This window comes from Grampus griseus, assembly GCF_964374135.1.
Source record: "Grampus griseus genome assembly, chromosome: 8".
Classification (NCBI taxonomy): Eukaryota; Metazoa; Chordata; class Mammalia; order Artiodactyla; family Delphinidae; genus Grampus; species Grampus griseus.
In genome coordinates this window covers 58,864,488-58,892,141 of record NC_139002.1, presented here as the reverse complement: position 1 = coordinate 58,892,141, position 27,654 = coordinate 58,864,488, and the positions used below count along the sequence as shown (strand labels likewise).

At 54.6% G+C, this 27,654-nt stretch overlaps 1 protein-coding gene across 3 annotated transcripts; it reads right to left on the bottom strand.

Annotated features, from left to right (window-relative positions):
- Nucleotides 1–1,324: 1,324 nt before the first annotated feature.
- STARD10 (StAR related lipid transfer domain containing 10) lies at nt 1,325–26,442 on the bottom strand. 3 transcript variants are annotated; one of them, XM_082661193.1, is made up of 7 exons: nt 26,422–26,442; nt 25,032–25,343; nt 5,536–5,683; nt 4,816–4,919; nt 4,034–4,151; nt 2,177–2,229; nt 1,325–1,968 (listed from the first exon to the last, which is right to left on the bottom strand). In XM_082661193.1, exons 2-7 carry the CDS (start codon nt 25,236–25,238, stop codon nt 1,723–1,725), a joined length of 876 nt encoding a protein of 291 aa, XP_082517319.1. In that variant the 5' UTR covers nt 25,239–25,343; nt 26,422–26,442; the 3' UTR covers nt 1,325–1,722. The 3 variants fall into 3 exon arrangements, with proteins under 3 accessions (XP_082517319.1, XP_082517318.1, XP_082517317.1); XM_082661192.1 differs by lacking the exon at nt 26,422–26,442 and adding an exon at nt 25,707–25,893 and having other exon boundaries at nt 25,032–25,407; XM_082661191.1 differs by lacking the exon at nt 26,422–26,442 and adding an exon at nt 25,707–25,893.
- Nucleotides 26,443–27,654: the final 1,212 nt, after the last annotated feature.

Sequence of the window (27,654 nt, the reverse complement as noted above, 5' to 3'; positions counted from 1 at the left end):
CTGGGAGGGACAAGCCACAAACCGCCCCACCCACAGAGCGGAAAGGGGCAGTTGGAAGCTGGAAGACCAGTCCCTGACCTCCTCCAGAAAGTCCTTACCCACTTTTCTTCGAGAAAATCCTATTTCTCTCCCTGGGCCCACATCTCTCAGGAGCAGGGTGGTGGGGAAGATTCTAGTCAGAGGGCCCAAGGATTCCTTGGCTTTATAAAGGTGGCAGCCTGAGGTCCTGGCTGCCAGGCAACTTCCCTGGCCTAGAGAATGGGAGCTTTCCACCCATCCTGCCAGCATACACACAGATGAGGGTCGAGGGTCTGGGGTTTGGCAGGCATTCCTAGGTCCTGTGTCCAGGGCTGAGATTGGGTGTCATTAATTTGAGCACCTACTACATGCCAAGCCCAGTGCTGGGCAACTTATTCCTTTTATCTCAATCTGCCTGAAGGTGAAAAATCATCACCCCAGGATACAGATTAGGAAATGAGGCTCCAAAAAAGTTCCAGGGCTTGCCCAAAGTTACAAAGCCAGTATTGGGTAAACTGGCCAAGTCCTGGTGAGTTACAGAATGTCCTGCCTACCCCTACTGGACATTCACCCTGCCTCTCTAGGAAAAAGTGGACTCCAAGCGTCTTCCTGACAGGCCAAGTTAAGTCGCTTACCGGGAGAGGGTAAGGCCAGAACTTGGGGAGAACTTCCGGCTCAAAATTCATATGGGGTACAAAAACACTGGAGAGGGGTGGAGCACGGGGCCCTCCTCCCGACCTGATAGCGGGGGTGACCCTCAGGCAGCAGAGGGCACCTGTGGGCTACAGAGAACAGGAGAGGCCCAGGCATCCCTCTAGACTTCAAAGCCTAGACATCAAAGCAGCCAGGTGGAACACAGGATCAGGGAACTGGCATCTGACCACTGGCAAGGGGTTGGAGGCCCCTCCCTTTCTGTTAACACAGGCCTGAGGTCTTCTAAATGATCTAGGGAGGGCTCAAGTCACAGGGCCTGGTCCCTCCACTGCACTGGAGTCTGATGACACTCACCTCAACCCCCAAACTCCCTGCAGAACATGCTGCCCCCAAGGACCTCTCCCCCTCTTTCTGTCACAACTGGAGAGTGTCAGACCCCGAGTCCATAGGTTGGACCCAGGCGGCCTTAGGCTGAAGGTCTTACAATAGAAGCCCACTCTCTGACCCCTGACCCCGGGCCTCTGGCCAGACCTGCTCCTTCTCTTAGAGCAGCAAAAGGCAGCCAAGTGCTCGCTTCGGCAGCACATATACTAAAAAGGCAGCCAAATAGCTTGCAGTGAATGGCCGAATGAACACACAACAAGGACAGGTGGATGGATGAAGAGTGAACTAATGAATGGATGCAAGGATAATGAACACACCAGGGACAGGAGGGGGTGTGTTCCGAGCTGCACATCGGGAAATGAGGGGATATCTAAAGGAGCAAAGTCCATGTGATCAATAATAAAATTAACAAAATGAACTGTAGAACAGAGGGACCGAGGGTGGCGCCTGTGCCCTGAGCAAGTGGGAAGCAGGCACAGTGATGAGCCGGCTGAGTCTGTGGGACCGTTTATTGGGGCTGTGTCCAGCCACGCCGCAGCGCCAGCCTGGGCCGGAGCCCAGCGTCCCCAGGAGGCGCAAGGAGTGGGGGAGGGGAGAAAGCGCGGGAGCATCCGCCACCCTTGGGCTCCGCCCCGTCTTGTCTCGGTCCCTGCCGTGGTGCTGCGCTCAGGTGAGCGAAGTGTCGTCATCACTGCCCTCGCCGCCCGCGCTGCCCACGCGCTCCTCCCGGCTCTCTGCCACCGCACTCTCGTCGATGTTCTCCAGCGAGTCCGCGTGCTGCACAGACAGCTCCGACAGCGCCAGGCTCGGCAACGGGCTCTGCTCTGGGTGTAGCCACGGCTTGAAGTGCGGTTGATGCTTCTGCTTCCACTCAGGGTATTTGACGCACGCCTTGTACATCTTCTTCATAGCCTACGGAGTCGCCGCACCGCCGAGTAAGGGGTGAGGTGGGAGCGAACTGTCTTCACCACATCCCCTCCCGCGCCCTCCAGCGGCTCAGTGCGCAGCTCCCAGGATCCTGACTCTTGATCCGGTTTTTATAGCTCCGCCCCTGACCCCACCCCCTCATCCTGGAACCCTCTCCCCCAACCTCCACACCCGCAATCCCAAGGCCACTCACCTTGGGAGCCAGGAACTGAGAAGATTTATTCACCACCCACTTGGGTAAGGAGCCTATGAGGGCAGGAACGGGTAGTGAGGAGAAAAGGGAAGCAGCAACCTCAGGGAACCAGCCCCCCACAAACACACATACCAGCCCCCTCACTCCAGCCTGGGGCTTCCAGGGAGGACACGCTCTTCTCCTTAGGGAGGGGGTGCTGTGAGGCAAGTCCTATAAGACTTCATCATCTTCACCCCCTCTTTCTACCTCAGACCATGGTCCTCAGGCTCAACTCTGTTAACCCCCCACCTCCACCACCCCCTGCCTCTGCCCTCTGCTGAGCCCAAGGGCTACACAAAAGAAAACCACAGGGTCCTAGGTGACCTCAGGCAACACCTGGGTTGAAATCCTGGCCAGTCGAGCTCCCACCTGCTGCCTCCCCTCTACTCACACCGACCTCCCTTTTCTCATACCCAGTCCCTCTACCTTGAATGGCCCTGGTGCTCATCCGCTGCTCTGCCTGTCCTTCCAAGCCCCCTGGCCCAGGAAGCCTAGCTGCTACATAGACCTCTTGGCTAAGCACTCCAGCCTGTCCTGACCTAGAATCCACAACCCAGCTCTCCACCCTGTCTGATTCCCAAGTGTCTGCTCTGCCTCTGACACACAATAAACTTACTCAGTGAGGTACCGGGGAGCTCTGGGCCTGGGCCAGTGGGCCCTCGGTGGTGCTGGGGGCATACCCAGGCAAAGATGCTCAAGGCTTACCCCTCCTCTAGTCATTCATCCATTCCTTCACTCACTCCACATTCACTCAGTGATACCCACCCTGGACCAGCCCTGGGGACCGAGAGAGGAACTCACTGTCTGGGGGGCCCCAACAGTATGCCAAGTACTCTGCTAGAGGGGGATGGGTCCACAGGGCAGGGAGCCAGCAAGTCCTCTGGGTATCAGGGATAGAGGTGGTGAAGCAGCCCTGGAGGGATGAGTAAGGGAAGAGAGGTGTTTCTAGGCCGAGGGAAAGGGCTGCTTAGATAGGTAGGAAGGTGTAAGCTATGAGGAGGGACTGGGAAACCTGGGGAGGGGGCTTGGACTTTACTCTGAGGGCAATGGAAAGTCACAAAAGGATTTTAAGCAGAAGAGAGTCACAAGGAAATAAGTCCTTTGGAAAAATTCCTCTGGTAGCTGTATGGACAGACAAGGTCGCTGAGTATGGAAAGAAATGACAGATTTAGGAGCTATTTAGAAGGTAAAATCAATAATTAGTGGCTAGATTTGGGAGCTGAGAAGAGGGGACCCCAGACAACCACCAGCTTTTTGGCATGAGTGACTGGAGGGAAGAGACTTAGGAGAAGGGGCAAGTTAGGAAGTGAGACAGTAAGTTCATCATTGGACACAGGGAGCCTCAGGTCCTAAGAGACACCCTGAGGGACACGTCCAAGAGGCCAATGGCCACAGGGATCTGGATCTCAGCAAAGAGAAACATGTGGTCAACCTAGCCACAGAAGCCTGGGGAGTAGCTGAGCCCTCCCAAGGGAAAAAGCACTGGGGCCTAGGAAACCCAGACCTTCAGGATGGAAGCCAACAAGGCAGAGTGGGAGCAGCCAGTGAGCAGGGAGCAAGTCAGAGCGTGGGGGAGCGGGAGTCCATGAAGAGTGCTAAAAGCTTCGTCATGGAGCAGTGGCTACCACCTTGGCCCTTGCTTTTCAAACCATTGTAAAACCTCAAACTTCGGTTCAAAGAATGTTTTGGGTGTAGATGCCCCCAAATACAAAACACCTCCCAACAGAGGCCCTTCTGGATCCCAGCAGATCAAGTAGATCAAGCCCCATCCCCTGCGGTATACAGAAGGATCCCATGATCCCAGGGCCAAGCCCTCACCTTTGGGGTCCACCTGAGCCATGTAGGTGATGACGCAGCTCTTGGGCCCCGTGCTCTGGATGAGGTAGCCCGTCTGGATGGACACAGCTCGGACCAAGTCTTTCCGAGGTGGGTATTTCTGGGGATGGAAGGCACAGGGAGGTGAGACTCAAGGTGTGGGAAAAGAAGGTGTCTTTGTAAGTACACTTAACACACACACACACACACACACACAGAGTTGGTTCACATCCCCTGGCATCCACTCCAGGCCAGGCCCGATATTGGGGTGAGGAGAAAGGGAGGAGTCAGGAGTCATCCTTGCCCCTCTTAAGCTTCCCCTGTTCCCCTCTAGAAAGACCCAAGTCTGGGGTCAGGGCTCATGAGCAAACACATGGGCGTGCATGAGCGCGTGCACACGCACACGCACACACACACACACCCTTGCCCAGGCCAGCTGCACCTGCCTGTCCTGCCTGCCATGGAGACCCAGACTCAGGGAGGGTCAGAGGACCCTACCTCTCACCTCTTGCTCCCCCTTTCCCAGCCAGTCCATCCTACCCACTTGTCCACAGTGATGGCCCACACCACCCTCTCCTCATCTGCTTGAAAGCCCCAGCAGGAAGACAGGAACCATTATTCTCACTGTATAGGAAGGAAACAGGGACAGAAGACTTCCTGCCTGGCCTGAAGTCACAGAGAAGTCCTGGTAGCAGCCAGGGTCCTCTCCCTGGGTTAGGTCTGCTGGCCCAGCCCTAGCTGGCACCTTCCCCTGCCCACCCAGCAGGGAAGGCAGGTTGACTCACGGGATGTTTGACTGAGTAGTTCATAATGATGTAATCAGTGCCCATGGGAAGCCAGGAGCGGAGGGTGATGACATCACGATTCTTCAGGGGCTTTGGACACCTCCCTGTAGAGGGCAAGGGACAGTTCAGCCAGACCGCTGGCCTGCCTGCCTGAAAGGTCGTGGCAAAGCCCAGAGACATAGGGATGCCTGGTTAACTGGCAGCTCCCCCGGTCCAAACATGTACCCCACCACCACCACCAGACCTAGTTTCTGCAACTAGCAAAGAGACAGCACAGAACCCTCTCCCCTCCTGCATCCAGCCATCCCTGCTCCTCACAGCCTCACACAGCCCTTACCTTGCTGGCCTGATCTGTTTGCATATGTGAATGTGAGTGTATGAGAAAACAATAGTATTACTGTGAGCGTGTCCATGAAATGTGTGACTGTGAGTAGGTGGCATGTGGCTGTGGGTTTTGTACATGACTGTGCATGTGTGTTTGTGTGGAATGTGTATGCTTGAACATGGGAGTACATATGTGTGTGTGAGTGCACATGTGTGCTCAAGTGTCTGAGAGTGGATAGGGATTCAGGGAGGGCAACCCTACATCTCTGCACTCAGGTCTCTGAGCAGCCTGGCCATGGGAGTGACCCCAAGGAGGGAACGGGGGAGGAGGAGGCTGGGCGGGAGGCCTGGATGGAGGTGGAGGGGGCTGGGATCGGCGTGCTTGCGTCTGCTCACAAGAATAATAGCCCACGTCAGCGTTGACTGTCAAGCGGGCAATGTCAAAAGTTTCAATGACATTGCTGTCCCACTTCTTTCGGTATTCAATGTCATGTAGGACGTCGTAGAGCGTCTCTGCTGGCACATCACGGCACTCCATCCGGCACTGCAGACAGACACATGGGTTGTCAAGGTCACACAGGGCTCAAAGTCCTGGCTAGGGTATGGGAGGGCAGACAGGCAAGGAGGGAGGAGGAGGAGGACAGGAGGAACAGTGACCTCTGAAGCCAGCATGGGCTCACCTCTTGCCATGAGCCCTGTCCAGCCCTCCCAGAAGCCACCTGTGCCAGGAAAAAGCCCCTGCATCCAGAGACTGTCTCCCCCATCTCAGCCGCCACCAAACCTCCCCATTCATCCCAGTCTCCTCCTCTAGGAAGTCTTCCTGAATTACCCAGCCCACTTTCTGGACTGCCATACACTGAATCTCTTTATCTGTGCCCTCCAGGTCCCTGAACTTCATGGGCAGAGGTTCAGTCGATTCAGTACAGAGCCTGGTACGAGTACATGTTAAATGAAATGAAAGCATGAATGAACAAATAAATGCCTAAATGGATGATGTCTTTCCTCCATGGTACTTATCACCTGGTACTTATCACCATTTGCCCTCCTTTTTCTCTTTTTTCCGCCATCCGACAAACACCTTTGTTTTTTGTTTGGTTTTGTTTTGTTTTGGGTTTTGTTTTGTTTTGTTTTTGGCCATGCCGTGTAGCATGCGGGATCTTAGTTCACCGATCAGGGATCTAACCCATGCCCCCTTCAGTGGACGCACAGGAGTCCTAACCACTGGACCGCAGGGAATTCCCCCAACAAACATCTTTGGATTTCTTACTATTTATTAGCCTTGTTCTCAAAGAGCTTTCCATCTAGGGGAGAAAAGAGCCGAGGACACTTTTTTTTTTTATTTAACCCCCACAATAACTCTACCAGATAAGAAATCCAAAGAGGAACTTAAGGCTCAGAGAGGTTAAGGAACTTGCCCACGGTCACCCAGCTGGTAAGTAGCAAAGCTGGGATTTAACCTAGATCACGTGTCTGGAAAGCAAATAAAAACAGAACCAGGTTTTACTAGATTTACACTCAGCAAGATGAAACTCAGTCCATATCCTTGTTCTGTGATTTTTTTTCACCCGAAAGCCCAAACCCCAGGATCATGTTCCCCTCAGCAAATGGACAAGTTCTATTGTGTAGTTTAAAAAGGTTTCCCAGAACTGGGTGTTCAGACGGTGCCAAGGGAACCACACATTACTTTCTACTAAAAAGTAAATACATGCAACCATATGAGGGAGGGGTCACATCACCTTCCCCCTAATCTTGGGTTAGGCCCTGGCACCACTAATGGTGATGAAAGGACACAGGAAGGACACTACCCATTGGGTATTCTAGGCACCAGTGAACTCATCAAGCCCTGGATATGCTTCACTTAACAGAAAATACAATGGACAGAGGAACAAGTTAAGTGTCACCATAAGAATACAAGACAAAGCCAGATGGTGAGACATTCTGCAGGGCTACTAGTCCAGTCTCTTCTACAGGTCAATGTCATAAGGAAGGAACTGGGCTAGACTAAGACTTATAGGACAAATAACCAGATAGAAAGTGTGGTCCTGGATTACATACTGGCTTGGACACAATAGCTATAAGGACATATTTGGGACAACAGGAGAAATATGAGTATGATCTGAGTATTAATTAGATGTGCTGAAAATTTACTGAAACAAAATGGTGGAGGTTGCTGCCTGAAGCAAAGCAAGTTACAAAACGGAGTGCATGATATAATCTCATTTTGGGGGAAAAATATATGCACAGAAAAGGCCTGGGAAGCACAATCGCTAAGGTGTTAAGAGTGGCAATCTATAAATGATGAGCATATAATAGCTTTATTTTCTTTTTGCTGTCTGTATTTCTAATTTTCTAATATATATAGTACTGCTTCTGCAATAATGGAAAAAAATTAAATAAAAATGTTTCCCAGAGATACTGAGAGGTGCGCTCACCACAAGCACTATGCTAAGGGCTTTCTACACATTTTACCACATTTTATTCCTACAGCAGCACTCTGAGGGATAAGCCCCATTTTAGTTAAGAAAACCGAAGTTCAAGGACAGCTCTAGCCTGCAAAGACTCATTGTGTGTCATCCTCCCTCCCTGCCCTCTGTTTGCTTTTCTGCTCCACCAGGTGGTATGACTAGATCCAGTCATTTAACCAGCTTCAGCTCTGTGCAGAGCATAGAAGAGTCAGAGATGAATCTGAGGCCTGTCCTTCAGAGGCTTCCAGTTGAGAAAGGAGACCAACTTGGAAACGGGGAGGTACCCAAACTGCCCAGTGGGGCACAGAGGAGGTGGTCAGCTGTGTGGGGTGAGGCATGTGGGGAATCAGTCTTCATGGAGCAGCTCAGCATGGAAGGTAGGCATCTAGCAAGTGGCCCTGGCAGAGAGAACAGCGTGGCCTGTAGGAAAGCTGAATGAGTTCCATCTGCTCCAGAGCCCATGGTGTGCTGCAGCCTAATACTCAAAGGTCCTGCCTCCAGGTCTTCTTGGAGAAATGCGTAATTCCAGGGCTACGTCGGAGTTAAGTATAAGATGTACCTGGAACATCTCACTGTGCCAGAAAGTAAGGACAATGTACTGACAGAATGATAGGGACCTTGCCCAGCAGACACAGGAGCCAGTGTGAAGGGCTCCCGCTGGTTCCATGACCAACTCATCAGGGTTTGTCAGTTTAGCAACGGAAGTCCGTATCCCAGGAAATCCCTCAGTCCCAGGCAAACAGGACAGCTGGTCCCCTACCATGGGCTAAAGCTGGGCCAACTCGTGTATTAAAATAAATAATGATAGTAACAGATTATATTCCACTGAATAAAATAGGAAAGCAAAGTATATACAGGTATGAATAAATAAATTTAATGTTTAATGAGGAATAGGGTATTTATATAGTTTCAAAGTTCCTTCCCATCAAATCAGTAATTTCACATTGCCTGGCAGATACCACCTTAATCAAGTGATCAAAGTGAACATCATTAGTGATAGGACAAGTTACAACTGGATGTTTCCTGATAGGATGCAATAAAAAAAATACAGGTACCACTTATGTGATATTTCTGCCAAAGATGCATGATCTGAATCTAATCATAAGGAATATCAGACAAACCCCAAATGAGGGACTTTTACAAAATATCTGGCCTGTAAGTGTCAGGGTCATGAAAGTCAAGGAAAGACTCAGGAGCTATATCAGACTGAGAGAGACTAATGAAACATGAGTGAACGAATAAATGAGTGATTGAACAAAGTGATGAGAAGGATGGGATGGAGAAAATGGCAGAGGCCGGAGCTGGCATGGTCAGGAGCATACAGACAAACTTCCACTGTGCAGCGACACTGAGGTCTGGGTGTTGCACCTGACATTCAACACACACACTCACTCTTCACCCCCCGGTGAGCTGTGCTGCAAAATAGAAAGCTGAGGCTCAGGAGAGGAAGCAACCTGTCCAAATCATACGGCAAGAAAGCAGCAGAACTTCAAAACCGGATCTTCCGATACTCTTAACCATGAAGGAGCACTCAAGTGTGGCTTCTGAGGAAACCACAACTTCTCTAAATCCAAGTATGGAAGCTGGCTTGGCTTTGCAAGTCCTCCAGACAGTGACTGTATATGAAGGAGTAGTGACAGAAGAGTTATGCTTTGTAGGTTAGACTCCAGCCTGGGGATTCCTCTTCCCTCAGGCCAGCCTTGGTGCCCCCAGGGCAAGCTGCACCCACGGCTGGGTGCACTCTGAGAAAGGCCTACACTGCCCAGACTGCCTCTTCTCCCTCTGGACTTCTGTGGCTTCAGGACCAGGGGCCTCCCTCTGGGACAGCAGGCAGTGGGAGGAGCACGCAGAGCCACGAGACAGACCAGGCACTGAGTTGAGCATAAACTCTGCATAACATTTTAAGATAAAGAAGGAAACTTCAAAGGGTTCCCAAGCTCACGGCAGGCTCCTAGGGAGGAAGGTCAGCTGTGGGGCCTGCTGGGAAGGGGAGAACTCAAGCTGTGGAGGCAGCGCTGCAGGTGAGGAAACCGAGGCGGTCCAGGTGGCCAGTCTGGCTTTGGGCCCGGCTCTTTCCACAGCCCCCAGGAGGCTGCGTGCATGAGCCAAGAGGGGTAAATTACATCCAGCATTGTTCCTGTGTGCAGCTGCAGCCACCACATGGGCAAGGTAATTCTAAGAGGCTTCTGGAGGGACAAGTAGGGGTAGAGGTGAGTCACTGGAGAGCACCTGGTGGGCGGGGCTGTGACCAGAGTCCACAGCCATTGGGCCCTGCGCAAGTCACTTACTTTGGCTGGATGCTTGGGAGCTCCTCCTGGAAACCAGAACTGAACGGGAGGCAGTGCCGGGGTTGCTCAGCCAAGGAGCAAGCCATGCTTGGCTGCAAAGCCCTTAAGGCCTGGTTTACAGCAGGAAGTCCCACATGCAGCCATTTTACAGCTGAGAAAACTGAGGCCCAGAGGGAGCAGGTGACACGAGAGAAATTAGACTGTGTACCCCCTACACTCCACTCTCTCCAAACCCCATGAGGTAGAGAACTGGGATTGCCCAGAACCCCATAGAGCCATGGTCGAAGGGAATGGACAAGCAAGAAAGGCCATCAGGGGTGACTCCTGCAGGCTTTGAGTCTGGCAATTCCAGGTTCCAATTCCAGTTCCTCCCCTTAGGCACAAGATTGAACTCACCTGAGTCTTTGTTTCCTCATGTGAAAAATGGGGATAATAAAAGTACCTATCTCGGGGCTTCCCTGGTGGCGCAGTGGTTAAGAATCCACCTGCCAATACAGGGGACATGGGTTCAAGCCCTGGTCCAGGAAGATCCCACATGCTGCGGAGCAAGTAAGCCCATGCACCACAACTACTAAGCCCGTGTGCTACAACTACTGAAGCCCACGCACCTAGAGCCTGTGCTCCACAACAAGAGAAACCACCGCAGTAAGAAGCCCACGTACCACAACAAAGAGTAGCCCCCACTCACCACAACTAGAGAATGCCTGCGTGCAGCAAAGAAGACCCAATGCAGCCAAAAATAAATTAAATAAATAAATTAAAATTTAAAAAAGTACCTATCTCATGGGTATGTTGTGATTAAATTAAATGAGATAATGTATGCAACATGCCTGGCACATAGATACCCCCAAAACAGTAGCTGTTATTACTTAAGCAGGCTTCCACGAGCAGCCACGCACCCTTCCACACGGCCAGGACCAGGCCGTGTCTGCATGTGCCTCTTTACATTCTGGGCCCCAGGCGCCTCTCTTGCCTCACCTGGCCCTGCCCTTCCGTCCATCCATTCACTACTGCCCGGAGTCAGCTGTGTGCAAGGACTGCAACTGGGCAGCAGGGAACTGGGAAGTGAGCCAGACTTGGGCCCTGCCCTAAAGAGGGCCCATCAAGTGGGCAGTGGGAGAGATGGGGACATAAAATCCCACTAGAGAATGAGCTGGGTTGAGGGGGTGGGCATGGGAACTGTGGGATCAGAGGGCAACTGAACCTAAAAGAAACTGAATTGCTGAAAGGGGAGAGAGGGCATTTCAGGCAGAGAGACTGGTGGGTGCAAAAGCCTGGAGGCTTAAATAAATAAGAAAAGAGCAGGGTCCAGTGCCCCAGCGGTGTCTCACTCTACCCTCCTCTCTCCCACCCCTTGCCCCGTCCTTCTTTGGGAGATGCCTTCCCAGTGCTCAGCATTAGAGAAAGAGGAATCTCCACAAGAAGAGGGAAGTGGTGGGGGAAGGGGCTGAAGTATCTCCCAGGACCCAGGGAGATGGCTGACCTGAGACAGAGGAAATGAAGTCAGGTCGTGTCCATGGGGCTGTGGTGTGGCTTTGAGGGCCAATGGCCAGGGCAGTAACAAGCAAACTGAGACACGGACAGATGGATCCAAGTCTGGCCCAAATGCCAAGACCTCACACAGCAGATCTCCAATATCCTTGCCCGTGGGATATATGGGGCACATGGATTATCCCAAAGTCCTAGGGACCCAGGAGATGATCTTTTCCACCACTACTCTTCAGGTCACCACTGGGAAAACTGAGGCCCAGAGAAGGGTAAGGGGTCCATCTGGGCTCTGAAACGTGCCTCAGGGTCCATCTGGGCTCTGAAACGTGCCTGTACTGACTTCTCACCACATTGCATTTTAGCAGTTTCGTTAAAGGAATAACTATTAAGCAAATCACCCTTTCCCAAAAGAACTGTATTTAAAACAGAGAAAGCACTCCTGACCCGGGTGGAGCACTAGCGGTCAAATCAATCATAGCCCCAAACAATAGCTACCACCTCAGTAACCATTACCATGTGCTCCAAATCACTAACTCATCATGCCACAAAAGAGACAGCAGCACCTGGACCACGGACCCCACAGGGGCTGAAATTTAGGTCAAACCGCCTCTGCCGTCAAGGGCGTCAAGCTGCACCCTGTGCAGATATTGTCTCTTACCCTCCCAACACCCTGATGGATATCATCACCCCCATTTTACAGATGCAGAAAGTGAGGCCCAGAGAGGTAAAATGATTAACCAAGGCCACAAAGCTAACAGTGGTGGAGCGAACCAGAGCCTGGGTGTGCCTGACCCCAAAGTGTCAGGACTTTCTGCTCCCTTCATCAAGGGGCAGGACTGGCCCAGCTAAAACAAACACGCTGGCAACTGGAGACTGCCTTAGTTAATTGATGGTTATTATTATTATTATTTTCTTTTCTTTTTTTTTGCGGTACACGGGCCTCTGTTGTGGCCTCTCCCGTTGCGGAGCACAGGCTCCGGACACGCAGGCTCAGCGGCCATGGCTCACGGGCCCAGCTGCTCCGCGGCATGTGGGATCTTCCCGGACCGGGGCACGAACCCGTGTCCCCTGCATTGGCAGGCGGACTCTCAACCACTGAGCCACCAGAGAAGCTCTATTATTTTTTAATTTATTTTTAAATTAAAAAAATAAATTTATTTTTAGCTGCGTTGGGTCTTCGTTGCTGCGCACGGGCTTTCTCTAGTTGTGGCGAGAGGGGGCTACTCTTTGTTGTGGTGCGCAGCATTCTCATTGCAGTGGCCTCTCTCGTTGCGGAGCACGGGCTCTAGGTGCGCAGGCTTCAGCAGTTGTGGCACGTGGGCTCAGTAGTTGTGGCTCACGGGCTCTAGAGCACAGGCTCAGTAGTTGTGGCACACGGGCTTAGTTGCTCCGCGGCATGTGGGATCTTCCTGAACGAGGGCTTGAACCCACGTCCCCTGCATTGGCAGGCAAATTCTTAACCACTGTGCCACCAGGGAAGCCCTAATTGATGGTTATTACGCAGAGCTCACTGGATTCAGAAAGGCTTGCTGACCAGGCAGGCGAAGCTCAGAGATTCTTCCTCTGAACAAAATTCCCGACTCTATCCTCAGCCCTCCCTGGGCTTAAAGGCAAGGCTGGGCTTTTCCAAGGCTCAGCACTGGAGCTCTGTACCTGGAAGTCTCCTCTGAGAAGACTTGGGCCATCGCGTTGCCCCACAAGCTCACATCTGCAGCAATTCCAGGCTGTCTGGTCAGATAGGCCTCTGTCCTGCTGCTTCCTGCCTGTGTGGCCTTGGCTTGGGCAAAGTACTTCAGTTCTGAATCCCAATATCTTCATCTGTGAAACAGGGATAATCCTCCCCTCGGAGCAGAGCTGTGAGGATTAAATGAGACTTGTACATAAAGCCCCCAGCAGCAGCTGCCCTTCTCCAGCCCTAGGCCCCGGCAATTTTCCCTGACTTCTCAGGCCCTGCCGAGGGGAGCACTTTCCTGCTAACACCAAAGGGCAGGACACGAAGGGGCAAGGAACAAAGTTTAAAACAACAAAAGTGCCCCAGATCCTGCCACAGGGTGGATGCACAGGGAGGGGGTGCGTGGCCCTCTTATACCAGGGCCCTGCACAAGTCCACAGCCTCCACCCTCACAACCCACAACCAGGCACTGCCCTCACCATGTCAGTCCAGGTGTTGAGAGATACAGACACTGACCCAGGGCACACGGCACGTGAGAGGCTCAGCTCCAGCGGCCCCTCTGCCCTGTCTGCTCCAAGTCCTCCTCCCTGGGCTGCGCACCACCTGCTTGCTGGCTTCAGGGCCCTCTACTGCCCCTCCCAAAGGCCCCACACAGCCATCATCGAGCCAAGCTGCTAGAGCACCTGCCCTTGCCTCTGGGTTTCTGGGGCCCCCAGAATGGAGACCCCTAAGACCTTCCCCCCATGTCCCCACCAAATCTCAAGAGCAGCTCAAGGGCACTGACACAGGGCATCAGGGGAAGCAGAGGTGGGGGTGTGTAGGAGGAGAGAGATCTAATAAGTTCTGCTTTCCCAGGACCTCCCCCTGCTGGTTCTTTGCTATTTTGCCCTCAAACTTCAGCCTGGCTGTGTCCTGCCCAGGCCACCTACCATGTCCCTAACTTACGCAGGTTGGCCTGGGGCCTCCTCCTCCACCCCACTGCCTCCCTTCATCAGCACACACTGCGATGCATCGATTCATCCTGGCCCCTTGCTCGTCTTGGCACCCCCAGTGCCTGGCATGGTCTAGTAAAGAAATGCTGCCTGAATGTAAGGAGGGACAGGTGAGCCAGCAAAGAGGCCATGCCCGCGTGAGCTTCTCTGACTTTTAGAGTGCTGGGGCCGTGCCTGGTGGCCCTCACTGCTTTGTGGAGGTCAGAAGGAAGGGTCGTTGTGAAAACCCCCTGGACGCTTGTAAAACTCTCTGTGGCACTCGAGGCTGATTACTACTTCTGCCATCATCCTCATAAAATGGAGTGTAAGGGGCGGGGGCAGAGACAGGTGAAGGGAGATTCTGGGACTTTCTGTAAGATCTTTAATAATTCTGATAAAGAAAAGTAAATTCAATCTGTACTGAAGTATCAGTTTATATTTAGTAAATAGCAGAAGTATATAAAAGAACCACTGCTTGTGAGCATATGGTAAAACTGTTACCCAGTTAGTGACAGCAAAAACTGGTTGCACTGGGCTTCCCTGGTGGCGCAGTGGTTGAGAGTCCGCCTGCCGATGCAGGGGACACAGGTTCGTGCCCCGATCTGGGAAGATCCTGCATGCCGCGGAGCGGCTGGGCCCGTGAGCCATGGCCGCTGGGCCTGCACGTCCGGAGCCTGTGCTCCACAACCAGAGAGGCCACAACAGTGAGAGGTCCGCGTACCGCAAAAAAAAAAAAAAAAGAAGAAGAATGATACATCACCTTGAAGATCACTGCCCAGCTACTGAGGACTGTGGTCTCCCTCAGGGCAGGGGCAGGGGCCCCTCAGAACCCAGAAGAGGTCTGGCAGGGAGCAGTTGCCCGAAATGTTCCTGAATTAATGATTCTATAGCAATATGAGAAATATCCACAGATGCAACGTTAAATGAACAAAAGAGGACACAAACTTCCATCTGTGCCATGGTCTCAACTGTACATAAATTACCTACACCCTTGAATGAGAGCTGGAAGGAAACAGGGAGACGTTTTACTCAGGAATTGAGGCACTGAAGGATTAATTTATCATTTTTGGGTTCTTGTTACTGTTGGTACAATAGAGTTTATATAAGATAAAGAAACCATACTTTTTTTTTTCTAGGTTAAGTGTGTTGTCCAGAATCCCGAGGTCCTTGTTCCCTGGACCTGGGAGCCTGGACTCTGCTGAGATGGGCCTGAGGCTGCCCAGGCTGATGCTGAATCGCCTGGAAATGCTCTGTGTGGTGTAGCCATGCCGAGAGTAAAGCCAGAGGGGACTCAGGGTCCTTCCACCCTCAGCTGGGACACAGGCATGAAAATCCTGGGGGCTCATGGCAGGGACAGAAGGAAGCAGGGGGACACAGGTACAGGGACGGGCACACCTAAGCAGAGTCCTACAGGATGAACAGAATAACAGATGGCACCCAGATGTAAGGAGGGGAAAGAGGCTCCTGGCAGAGGTGCTGGAGGGGACTGGAAATGGCCTGGACCGGCTGGGGGAAGGAGAAGGCTCATGCAGTTCCACAAGGTAACCCAAGTGAACAAGGATGGACGCGGGAGGAAATGGAGCTGTCCCTTGGGTACCTCAGACTGTTCATTCATTCACCCATTCAGCAAACGTTAAGAGCGTGCCAGCTCTGTGACAGGCTCTGCACTAGGGCCTTGCAAATTCTCCTAATTCCATCCTCTCAACTACCCATGAGGAGGGAAGATTATGCCCTTTTGTAAATGGTGGCTGAGAAAAGTGAAGTGAAGAACCATCCTGGAACCCAGTGTCGACCCAAAGTCCACCCCTGAAGCTGTTCCCTAAGAACCAGGCTCTGCTCTGGAATCCCAGGTGGGCCAGCATTTGGCCAGATGAGGACTATCCCTGGAGGGTCCACGCTAGGGGCTGGGGCTGCTGGGGCAGCTCTGCCTGGAGTAAGGGGAGCTGGAAGGACACAGAGAGCAGGTTTGGTGTGGGCCCGTCACAGGCTCTCCTTCCCCCACCTTCAGCCTCAGAGTTCTCACCTGTAAAATGACTAGACAACCTCTTCTGAAGGGAAGAGGATCTGGCACCAGATAACCTCAACCCATCTTCTCTCCTAAAGTGCGGCCCTCCTGAGACCGATGGTAGGCGGAGGTACTGCCATATCTCCCCTAGACACAGCTCCCAGAGGCTGCGCAGGCAGACCAAGCTAGGCCCCTCTGCTGCTCTCCACGCAGGGCTGAGTGACTCATCCCTACTGTGCCTCCACCCCCTTCCCCTCCCCCTACCTAGTCTCCAGCAGCCTCCCTGGACCCCCACCCCCACCCCCACCTCCCCACCCCCAGGCCTCTGCTGCTGAGGAACATCCTGCTCTGATCTCTTGGAAGCTGACCTCCTGGTCTGGAGCTCCCACCACTCTGCTCCAGCCCTGGCTGAGGTGGGGGAGCCAGACAGAGGAGGGAGACCTGAGAAAGAGCAGAGAGTGGGTGGGCCTGCAAGAAAAGAAAGGGGGTCGGGGAAATCAATGAGACAAGACAGGGGCCAGGGCTGACACACAGGCAAGCAGACAAACACAAACTGGATAAACACTTCCCTGGACTTCAGGCGCTGCCAGTGGCCTCATGCCCCCAAAGCTCTCTAGCAAGCTCCAGACTGCATTTTCAACAGCCTCCTGGGCGTCACCCCCTGGACAGCCCATAGGCTCACCCTCACCATATCCACTACTGTTGGATTATCCAACCCCAATGCCCACTCCCCTCTGCTCCCCGCCTGTGCCTGGAACCTGGGATTCTGCTTGGCCATGACCTTCCCAACAGCTCCTCTTCGCCAGACCCAGGCAGGCCTCAACATCCTTGCTTGGACCGGTGCAGCCACAGCCTCATCACTGGTCTCCTGGCTCCCAGGCTGATCTGCCACCTGGGGCCAGGGAGCTTTCTAAAACCCAGTGCTGGGAATTCCCTGGCGGTCCAGTGGTTAGGACTCTGAGCTTTCACTCCTGCCAGCCCGGGTTCGATCCCTGGTCAAGGAAATAAGATCCCACAAATAAAATACAATAAAATACAATAAAAAAATTAAAAAATAAAACCCAGTGATGATGGTACTGCCCAGCTTGAAAGCCTCTGCTGCCTCTCTCTGCCTTCAAGATCAAATCCTAACCAAAACGTCCTCCCCACTCTGGCTCTGCCTCCTCTCCTTCCTCACCCTTAGTCCGCACCCACCAAGACCTTCTCAGCCTGCCACCTGACTCCTGATGGGCCCCACAGGTCCTACCCAGACGCCACTGCCCCCCACCACGTTGTCAGCCACGTCTCCCTCGACCTGAGTCCTCACGAAGGGCTGTCACCATCTCCATCAGTCTCCCCACTAGGCCTTAAGAGCAGGGCCCAGGTCTGGTCCAACTCCAGGTCCCCAACACCAGCACAGTGGCTGGCAGAGTGGGTGGGAGACATGAGAAGAGGTTTGTTGAACGAATAAATAACCAGGACAGATTAACAAAAAGGAGGAAACGGAACAAGTAGAGACATAAAGGCAGAGGCAGTAACCATTAAAGACAGGGATAGAAAACACACCCCAAGGGGAGACTCTGAGACCCAGAGACATGCCCAGAGGCAAAGACAGGAGGCTGCAGGGAAGCAGGGAGGGGAAAACCGAGGCAGAGCCAGAGCTGAGCTGGGGGGCGGAAGCCACTGGGAGACAGCTGAGGAGACATAATTGGATCAGAGACAACTCTGCTGCAGTGAGGGGGTGTGACTCACACACACAAAGTAATGCCAGACACAGAAACACACACAGAGTCTCACATTCAGAGCACATACACCCAACCTTAGGCACGTGTACACACACACACAAACACATTCAATATAGATTTAATGACCTTTGTCAGGTGCCCTGCCCCTGAGGGGCTCACAATCTACCCAACTAAGGACCAGATCACACACACAGGCACATACAATCCAGCTCCACACACAGAAGGCCAGACAACTCCCATCACATCATCCTGCCCTCATAACACACGACAACCATCTGGTATCTTATTTAGTTATTTGCTTCTATTTTGCTTGTCTCCCCCTCAGGATGTAAACTCATGACAACAGGGTCTGATGTGTCTGGTTTGCCACTAAATTCCTGGATATACTTGGTATACAGTATGTGAACAATAAATATGTGTTGAATGAATGAATGTTGGAGACACACAAGGGAACTCCATCCCCTCTGGCTGTCAGGCCTCTGCCTTAAGACTCATCACTTCCCTGGTCTAGTACAAGGTCCCAGGCAATCCAGAAGGGTCCAAAAACAGGGAGGAGGCATCAAGGAGATGGTAGCGGGATTTCTCAGGAAACGAAGGTTAGATGCAGGTTGTGACAGGGAACTCGAAGGATGAGATTAAATGGCCCAGGCAATGCAGAGGAGACCAAAGGCAGTATTTAGCTGTACTTCCCATTGGGTGGCGGAGGGGAAGGGGAGGGAGGTAAACTTGTAGGCATTGTTCAACTGCCCCAAGCCATAAAAATTCTAGAGAGAGGTCAGAGGTAGCAAGTAGCTGCCTTCAGGGAGCCAGGCTGAGAGGCAGGGAGGCAATTATTATGCTAAAACCCCAGAGAACAGCTCCAGCTGCCCAGTGCCACCTGCCCAGCCTCTCTTTAATGACAGGTGAGAGGAGTCTGTATTTGGTGTGGGACCCATCACTAAGTTCTGCGCCTGACACTTTCTTCCACTCCCTGTGTTGCTACAGCTCCAGGGGTCCCAGAGCATCGAGGCCTGACCAAGCGTGCCTGAAGTGAGGCACAGGGAGGGACAGAGACACCTCGAGCCCAGTGCATGGTCTGAGTACCTTTCCTCTCACCTGTTGCTGGGGTGGGGAGGGTGGATGCTCACCTGCCCAGATCAGGGGTAAAGGTAAGGGGGCAGGGTGGGAATAGAGTTTTAATTCCCATCTATCTCGGTGGCCGCTGGCCCCTCATGAACAGACTGGAGCGGCCCAGCTCAGGTCCCAGAACCCTAAAGAGTACCAGGCCTCCGGGGTCATGGCACCCGCAGCCCTGGCTCCAGGTGGCCCAGCCAGGCATGGAGACACAGGGGAAGAAAGAAAACCCATCTGTCTCCAGGACTGCCTCCTTTCTCTCATCTCTTGAAACTTTAAAGACTCTCGGCTGGAAACTGAGCTGGGGCTCGTTAAAGTTTAAAAGCCAGAGCCTGGGGACCTGGTCATGGAGGAACAGAGCCAGCCTGGGGGCTGAGGGCTCTTCTAGCCCCAGCGTGGATGGACACTGACTGAAGCCACCCACCCCACCAGTCCCTTGCCCCCAGGGGGCTGCACGTCCATACTATCTTACATCCCAGCCTGCACAAGAGTTATGCTGTAACCACCATGTCCCATCCTTTATCCCTCCTAAATCTTTCTGGATGCAATCCCTTGCTCCATTCCCCACAGTCCCTGCTTTAGTGCAGGCCTTGGCATGTCTGTCCAGACAAATACAGCAGCATCTTCCTCCTACCACCCACCTTGTCTAAAACCCTCCTTGGTACCCTAGAACCTCCAGGACCCAAATCCTAGAGCCTTGGTCTAGCTGTCTAATCACCTCCTGCCCCCTGAGTTCCAAGCCCCACAATGAACCACCTGCAGCTCTCCTAATGCACTGCCCTGTTTCCTGCCTCTGGGTCTTTACACAGCTGTTCCTCTGTATGAAATGCTCCCAATGCTGTCAAACTTGTACTCCTCATTCTCTACCCAATTCCAAACAGATCACCTGAGAATTCCTCCTCTGTGAAGCCTTCTCTGGCCCCCAAGGCTGGTTCAGAGGCCTGCTCTGGGTCTCTGCAGCTCCTGTGATAAGTGTCTGTCCCAGCATCCAACTGGGAGTTCCTTGAGGGCAGGGTTCGTTTGATTTCCTTCTTTGTCCCCAACTTGAATGAAGTGCCCAAAGACAGGCAGGGCAGCACTACTATTCACATGTGACAGATGAGGAAGCTAAAGCCTAGGCAGGGGCAGCAATCTGCCCAAGGCCACATGGCCAGGACTCTGGACCCTGTGCTCTCCCCCTCAGACCAACCCAGGCATCTCCACAAAGACTTCCCTGAAGCCTCCAGCCACCTCTGACCTTTCCTCTCTCTGATTTCCTGCACCTGAAGGTCCAGACCCTGACTCGCTGGGGTCATGCTCTCTAGGGGCCTGTCTCTCCCCTGAGGACAGCTCTGGACTACTTCCTCCAGCTGCCCTCACACCAAGTCAGAGCTAGAGCCATCCAGGATAGGGGTCTCAGGGCCTCAGCCTGGATTCAGGAGCCCCATCTAGGGACCTCTCAGATGGCACAGACTGTCATGGCCTTAGCTCTCCATCCTTACTCTGTGTTCAGCAGTGCAGAAGCCTTTACCATGGTCTAAGGCCAGGACAGCCTCTACAAACCACCTGCCCAGCAACTTCCTGTAGAGAAGGAAGTTCTTCCTGTAGAGGAGGGAAACTGAGCCCCAGAGGTGGCAGAGGCCCAGCCTGAACCTGAACTCACTGAATCCAAACCCCTAAAACTCAATTAACTCCTGCCTCTGCCACCACAGATAAGAAGACTGGCTCGTAAAGGTGAAGTAACCCCCCAAGGTCACACAGTAAGGACTGGGCTCTTGCTCAGCTGGGACCACTCCAGGGTGCCCTCCCACAACGGCACAGTACAGGGAGACCGAAGGCAGAAGACAGGGGTAGGTTCTGAGCCACAGGGTCCAGGAGACGGAAGGGCCCAATGGTGCTAATAAGCAGGCCCAAGGGAGTGAAGAGATCTCGGCCTTGGAGTCTCAAGGACCTGGGCTCTGATCCTGCCTCGGCTACCTTCTAGCTGTTTGACTGCACAAGTGAATTCTTGCCCTGAACCTCAGCTTTCACATCTGTTCAATGGAGTTCATAAGACTCACAACTACCACAGGACAGTTGTGAAGACTCAGTGGGACAACATGAAGAAAACACCTGGCCCTGCGGCTGTCCCCACCTTCCCCATGACCCTTTTGAGTCCCATGGACCATTAAGAGTGAGAAGGGTCCTTGGATATCCCTGAGATGATCCCAAATTTTACAGGGGGAGAGAATGAGGTGCTGAGAGGGGACAGGCCAGAGCACTGGCTTAAGAGCTTGGAACCCAGGGGGCCTGTGGTGTGGAAGCAGGTGGCCAGTGAGACAGGTCAGGGAGGGGTCACTGAAGCTTTCTCCAAAGGGGAAGAGGAAGAGTCATAGGACAGGAAGTCAGAGGAGATAGGTCCCCACCACCCAGCTTTTTGTGGCAAGAGGAACCTCAGGTTCTCAGCTGCACTCCCCCAGGAGACCTCGCACCCCTGCTTCAACCATCAAGCCCCTCAAGGCCCCTACCCACCGGGCCCACTCCTGCCTCTGTGGTCTGCCTATGGACACCTGCCTCATGCAGTGGGCAGGGGGTCACCTGGAATTGTCAGTCTTCTCTCCACCAAGGTCTGGACACCTCTGAGGACAGGGGCCAGGTCTCCTCTGCCTCTCAGGTGCCTAGGTACACAGCAGCATCAGAGAGCCCGAGCACATGAGCATCCAGGGCAGGGCTGGGCAGACCGTGTCATCTCCTGCTTTCTGTCCCCTGTGCCTCATCCCTCTCCATGGGCCCCAGCCCAGGCGTTGAGTTTAGAGGCCCTTGGAGCCAGGAGAGCCCCATGGCACAGATGGAGACATAACCCAGAGAGGGCAGGGATGTGCCCACAGTCACAAACACAGCAAAAGAATACCATAGCCAGGACTAGACCTCAGCCTCTTCCCCAGCTGGCCCTGCTTTAATAAGTGACAGACGCCCCGGTTTCCCTTTTCTCTACTGCTACAGGAGCTGTGGGGAAGCCTGGTCTGGGCACTGAGAGACCTGTATTCACGTTCCAAGCTTCCCTCTGCCTTGGACCCAGGATCCATGTGCAGCGTCTGCCTTTGGGACGAAGCCTGACCTCTCAGGAGGTGGTATCTGCCTCCTCTCCAGTGCCCGGAGCACAGTGCAGGCTTGGGACCAGACCAGGCTGGAGGCCAGGAGGGAGGGAAAGGGAAGAGGTGGCCTCCAGCAGCCCTGTCCCTTTGTCCTGGCTCCAAGTGCTGGGCCAGAGCCACAATGTCTTCCAGAAACCTCTGGACGCAGGGGCAGGGAGAAGGTAAGCCTGGGGGAAAGGGAGTGAGGTGGAGGAAATCAATCAGGTAGGCAGATAGGTGGACCCGCTCCCCCAACCTGGGATCATGCACACAGGGCATGTACAGGAGCTTTTCCAGCTCAGAGGGCAGGCCCAGAACAGGCTGTGGGGAGGGGGGAGCTCAACAAATACCTGTGGTTGAGTCGCAGCCTCCCAGAGTGACCCAGGGGACTCTGGCTTCAGACCTGCTGTGTGACCTTGACAAGCCACTCCCCTTTCTGGGCCTCAGCTTTCTCATTTATCAAACAAGAATGGGATGATGAGAACACCACGTCCTTCAAAGAGTTATTGATGGGGTCAAATGCCAGAATGTTGACTAAGATGTGAGCCCAAGCTGAGAGAGGCAGGGGCTCTGGAGCCAGGCTGGCCTGGGTTCCACTCCTGCCTCAGCTGACATGACCTTAGGCAAGTGACATCACCTCTCTCAGCCTCAGTTTCTTTGTTTGTAGCATGGAGACAAGCCTGCTACTGCCCAGGACTGGCCAGAGGGTAAATTAGACCATGGAGAGAAACGCTTGGCTCAGAGCAGGGGCTCTTACCAGAAATGGATTCCTGGAATCTTGGGGATGGGGAGCTCAGAGACCTCTGCCTGTCCCCCACAGCTCCATCTGGCTGTGCTGAGGGGATCAGAGATCTCAGGATGCCCGTAACCAAGGCCCCAGCCTCCTCCTTAGGCCCCAGCTCTGCTCACCTCCTGGCCCCAGTCCCCCCTCCACTGTGGGGAGCACAGCAGAGAGAACTAGGCAGGGAGGCTAAAGGTCTGGGTGCCAAGTCTGGCTCTGCTGGGACTTGGCTGTGTGAGTCTGGGCTGGCCCCCGTTCCTCTCCGGACCTCGGTGTCCATACTTGCACCCCAGTGAGGGGTGAGTATGAAACTGGGGTTGTAAAGGCACCTCCAACCTCTGCTGAGTCTGAGAGGGAAGGAAGGTCAGGTGTATGCCCTGACCACAAGCCCACAATACCCCTGTTTTTCCAAGTCCCCTCCACTCCCAAGGAAGAACACCTGACAAATCTGATCTGGCCACAAGGGGTCCATTGTGGCACTCTGGTCCCCAGAACTGCCAACTCCAGTCCTGGACTAGGCTGGGTTTATTCATTAACCAAGCCAGTTGGAGGAGGCAGCTCCGCCCTGTTGACACAGAGGGTGGGAGTACTGGTCTCAGTTCAGACTTTCCCCTTCTCTTCCCTCTGGAGAGCCAGCTCGGTGGGGAACTTACACTTCCCCACCCCACTGCACAGCCCAGCCTTTGAGCCTTTCCTAGGTCACAGTCAGGAAAACAACCTTGTTCTCACAACTTTGCTCACCTTTTATTCAGTTTGTTTCTTTGTTCCTTCCTTCCTTCCACCCTTCATTCAACCAACATCCCTGCTCTGTGTTGGAGGTTGAGGACACAAAGAAGGATAGGACCTGTCCCTGTCTTCAGAGAGCACTAAGCTGGAACATACCAGCTGCCCTGCCCTTCCCTGCTCCTCAGGCTCAGACACAGGTCAGGCCTCCGGGAAGGCCCCAGCCCAGGGTCCTCAGGCCTGGGTAGAGAGTCCCAGGAGGGGAGACACACATGGAAACCCAGAGAGAAAGAGACAGTCAGATAGCCAGGGTGCAGACAGAGAATTATAGAAGGGAGAAGGGAAGACAGAATGGGTGAGCCAGAAGACCACACGGGGACAGGTGGACAAAGGTCTAAATGACTAAGACAAAGTGAGGCAGAAAGGCACAGGGTCAGAGTGGGAAGGTCAGACATCTCTGGCCCTGGTATGAGGCCATGATGCCAGAGCTAAATCCAAATCCAAGAGCAGGTCCCAGGCAAGAGGGGCTGAAGTAGGGGACGGGCAGGAGTGCCCTCTGAGTTCAGTGTCCTGCTTCCACCTCTGCCCGCCTCCACCACAGGAATACACTCCTCCACATGTTCGAGAAGGACAGCAGGAAGGGTGAGGCAAGAGAAAGGGAAGGGTACAGTTTACTGCCAGCACCCCACTGAAGGGAGACCTGCCCCCTTGCAAAGTGGCACTCACAGCAATGCCAGATGTGTTATGTTGGAGGAAGCTACCGAGGCCTCTAATCAGAGCCTTCACCAGCCTATTCCCCATCTAGTTCCCCAGGGTAGGTGGGCTCACGGGGTCCCAAACCCCAAGCTGGCCCTATCTAAGCAAAGAGAAGAAAATCAGGGGGTTGTGAGGAATGGGGTTGATGGCTGTGAGGGAGGCTGAATGTGCCTACATCTTCCTTGCATCTGCTGGTCCTCTCCTCCCCCAGCCCACCCCCAGTCTGGCCCTGTGTAAGGCAGAGACATTTAAGCCCTGCTTTCAGGATCTGCCAGCCAGGATCCTGAGTCCCTGCAGGAGAGACTCAGGGAACAGCCAGGAGGGAAGGGGGAAGAGCAGAGCATCAGACAGGAAGGAATCAGATCCCTGGCACCCAAGGGTGCAGAGAGTGGGGAAAGAGACCCAGCTCAGGCTGAGAGAACCAAGAACTCAGGAGAGAAGGGCTCAGTCTCCCTCCTCAGATGACTCAAGTCAGGACGTGGTGAAGGCTTCCATGGGCAGAGGGCTCCCTGAGGGAGACCATTCTCCTAGGTAGGCCTGACAGCAGCCCACCTCCCCGGATCAGGCAGGGGTGTGCAGAAGCCTGGGTTCTGGCTGAGTGAGCCAGAGGGAGTCACACCCCCTCTCCAAGCCTCAGTTGGCCCACCTGTGAGATGGGGGCTTGCCCAGCAAACTGTGCCTCCTCTTGGTTTCTCACAGGAGAGTCTGAGGTGTGCAACCGGGTGTCTGTAACCCTGCGGGAGGACCAGGAGACTCCCTGGTCAGAGGAAGTAAGGGTGCAGTGCAGACTACACTTGCTGCAGGGCAACCCTACCTTGATCTTGTGCAGGGTACGATCCATCTCCACAGCCTGCACCCACACAGACACGCCGGCCTTGCTGTAGGTCAAGTTCCAGCCCGCCTCGGCCTCACACTCTGACCGGAAGCTGCGGAAGTCCTGGTCGTCGGGCACCTGGACGCTGTCGCGGCCCAGGACTGGCCGAGGCCCCTGGGGCTCAGTTGAGGCAGCTGACTTCTCCATGGGGGAGGCCCAGAGCCCTGGTCCTAGTCCGGCTCTCCTGGGTCCTCCGCGGAAGCTCCAACAACGTCGACGCGGCTGCAGATGCTGACGCCACCTTCCAGGGACCTGAAAGACCGGTTTGGGAACCGGAGTCAGTGCGCTGGGGGCGCGGGTGCGGCTGTCCGGGGTCCTGGCGGGTAGAGAGAGACAGGCAGGGGCTGGCCAGCGCGCACCGCCGGTACAGAGCAGTACGCCCCCCGACCCCTTCGCTAGGCGCGACCCAGACCTCCGGTTTGGGGGCCGGAGTGGGGTCTGCGTATCGGGTGCGGGGGGGGGACCGTCGGGACCCGGGGGGAGCCGCGACCCGAGGTGACGGACGGCCCGGCGGGGTCCGCGCAGCGCTGGCCGGACTGGCTCAACTAACTCGGCAGCGGCGCCGGCGCGGGGCCCGTGGTGGGGGTGGGGTGCTTGCGGGGCCGGCCCGCTCACCTGTGCCAGCTGCTCCGCCGGGGCCCGCCGGGGCCGGAGGTGCGAACGCCTCTGCCGCCGCCGCCGCCGCCGCCGCCGCGCTGCCCAGGCGACCGGGGCCGCGCGGGGGCTCTGGGGGGAGGAGCAGTGGGTCCCGCCGCCGGCCCCGCCCCACGCGCCCCCCCCCCGCCCCGCGCGCCCCCGCTCCCTCCCTCCCTCTCCCCGGGCTAGGCTGGGGGTTCCGGGGGCTCCGCTCGCCGGCGCTCGGTATTTTCCTGGCTGCGGAGGTGCAGCAGATGGGTCTCGGAGCCCCGCCCCGCCCCGCCGGGTCCTAGCGCCCGCCCTACCCGCCTCCGAAGGGGACCTGGCCCTACCAGTCCTCAGGCAGGGGTCGGGGAGGGGCCCAGATAGAGTGGGCTCTGAGAAGAAGGGCGAGGAGGTGCTCGAAGAGGGATTCTGGAAGTTACCTGCGAACCCCTTCTCTTCAACACCCTCCCATACTCACAGGTACACACCTCTGCAACAACCTAATTAGACACAAGGAACCACCCAGAGACCCAAAGATGGGCACACTCCCCCTACCACAGTCAAGAGCCCATAGCTTGCAGCCCCCAACAACCACTAGCCACTCCCATCTCACTCCCGGCTGGGAGCTTTAATCAGGCTCTCCTCCAGCCCGACTCTGGCCCTTGTCCACCACCACCCCTCCTGAGCACCCACGCATGTATTCACACACCTCGCATGGATTAGACTAGGCTCTCAAGAGCATCTGGCCCCAGAGCTCTGGGGCTACCCTGTCCCTCCCCAGGCGGAGCTGTCCAGAGCTCCACAGCCACAGGGTAGGTAGGTCCACCAGTACTCCAGCCACCCCTTTCAGCCAGGGAGGCTGCTACCTGCCCCCCTGGGTCCTAGTGCCAGCTCTGCCTCCAGCTGCCCCGTGTGAACTGAGGCCAATAGTTCAATTTCTCTGAGGTGAGGCCAGTATGAGTGGGGCAATGGGCCCAAGGCTAGCATTCACTGACCCTAGTGACTTGCCCTTGACTGCAGAGGGCTAAGGAGAGCTAGGGCCCGTGGTGAGCTCCCCTGGATGGGCAGCTAATAGGGCACAAGTGCCCATCACTTGTCCACTGCCACAGGGAGAGTACATGGCCATCCTTCCCAGAACCCAGATCTCAGCCTCCTCCCACCCCAGGGTTCCTTCCTCTGCTCTGGCTGTCCCCATCATCTTTCTGAGCCTTAGCTTCCCATCTGTAGAATGCGAGCATCAGAATGTATAACCTCCTAGCCTCACCATCCTAGAGCTCTGGGATGGAACAGCTTTTCTTAAAGGTGCTGGAGAAAGATAAGGAGTTGTCACGGTGGGTTCACAAATAGAGGTGTTTCTTCCTGAAGTGCTTAGGGCTCTGAGATGTGTGTGAATCAGGCCCAATTTTAAAAGTGGAGGGGGTGAGCAGGGAGCCCTGATGGCAAGTGACCCCAAGGTCCATTCTGCAAAGTAAATCTTGTAAAATGAGTTGCAGGTCCCCATGAGGCTTGTGTGATGACCTTAGATCTCCAGTGTGAGGGGCATAGTCAGATAATCACCCTCACCCCTTCTAACCCACATTCTTTAAGTGTGTAGAAATGGGTGGCAGGGGGGCTGGATCTGGGTTCAGGAGGCCAGCGCTCTGGCTCTCTGTTATGCATGTCTTCTGCCTCCACCCCAACCCTAGGCAGTTCACTGCCCCTCCCCTGGCTTCAGTGGTTTTATCTGACAGCCTCATACCTAGGCTAATGGGAGATTCAAAGAGGGGTACACAGAGCCTGCTTTGTGAACTGTAGCCTCTGGGATCTGCCACGAGGAAAAGAGAGAGGAGCACTGGCCTGGCGGCTCCTGCCTTCTTAGGGCCCCAATGACACACATCTCAGCTGACAGCAGGCACCAGGGCAGTACCCCTCTCATGCCTATCACCCAGTCTAGGGTAGAAGA

Excerpts from the sequence above, each read along its gene's own strand:
- STARD10 (XM_082661193.1), bottom strand. The coding sequence starts at position 25,238 with ATGGAGAAGTCAGCTGCCTCAACTGAGCCCCAGGGGCCTCGGCCAGTC. Across the intron at positions 4,920-5,535 it reads TGACGTGGGCTATTATTCTT|GGAGGTGTCCAAAGCCCCTG; the intron begins GTGAGCAGACGC and ends TGCCCTCTACAG. Across the intron at positions 1,969-2,176 it reads CTCAGTTCCTGGCTCCCAAG|GCTATGAAGAAGATGTACAA; the intron begins GTGAGTGGCCTT and ends GCGACTCCGTAG.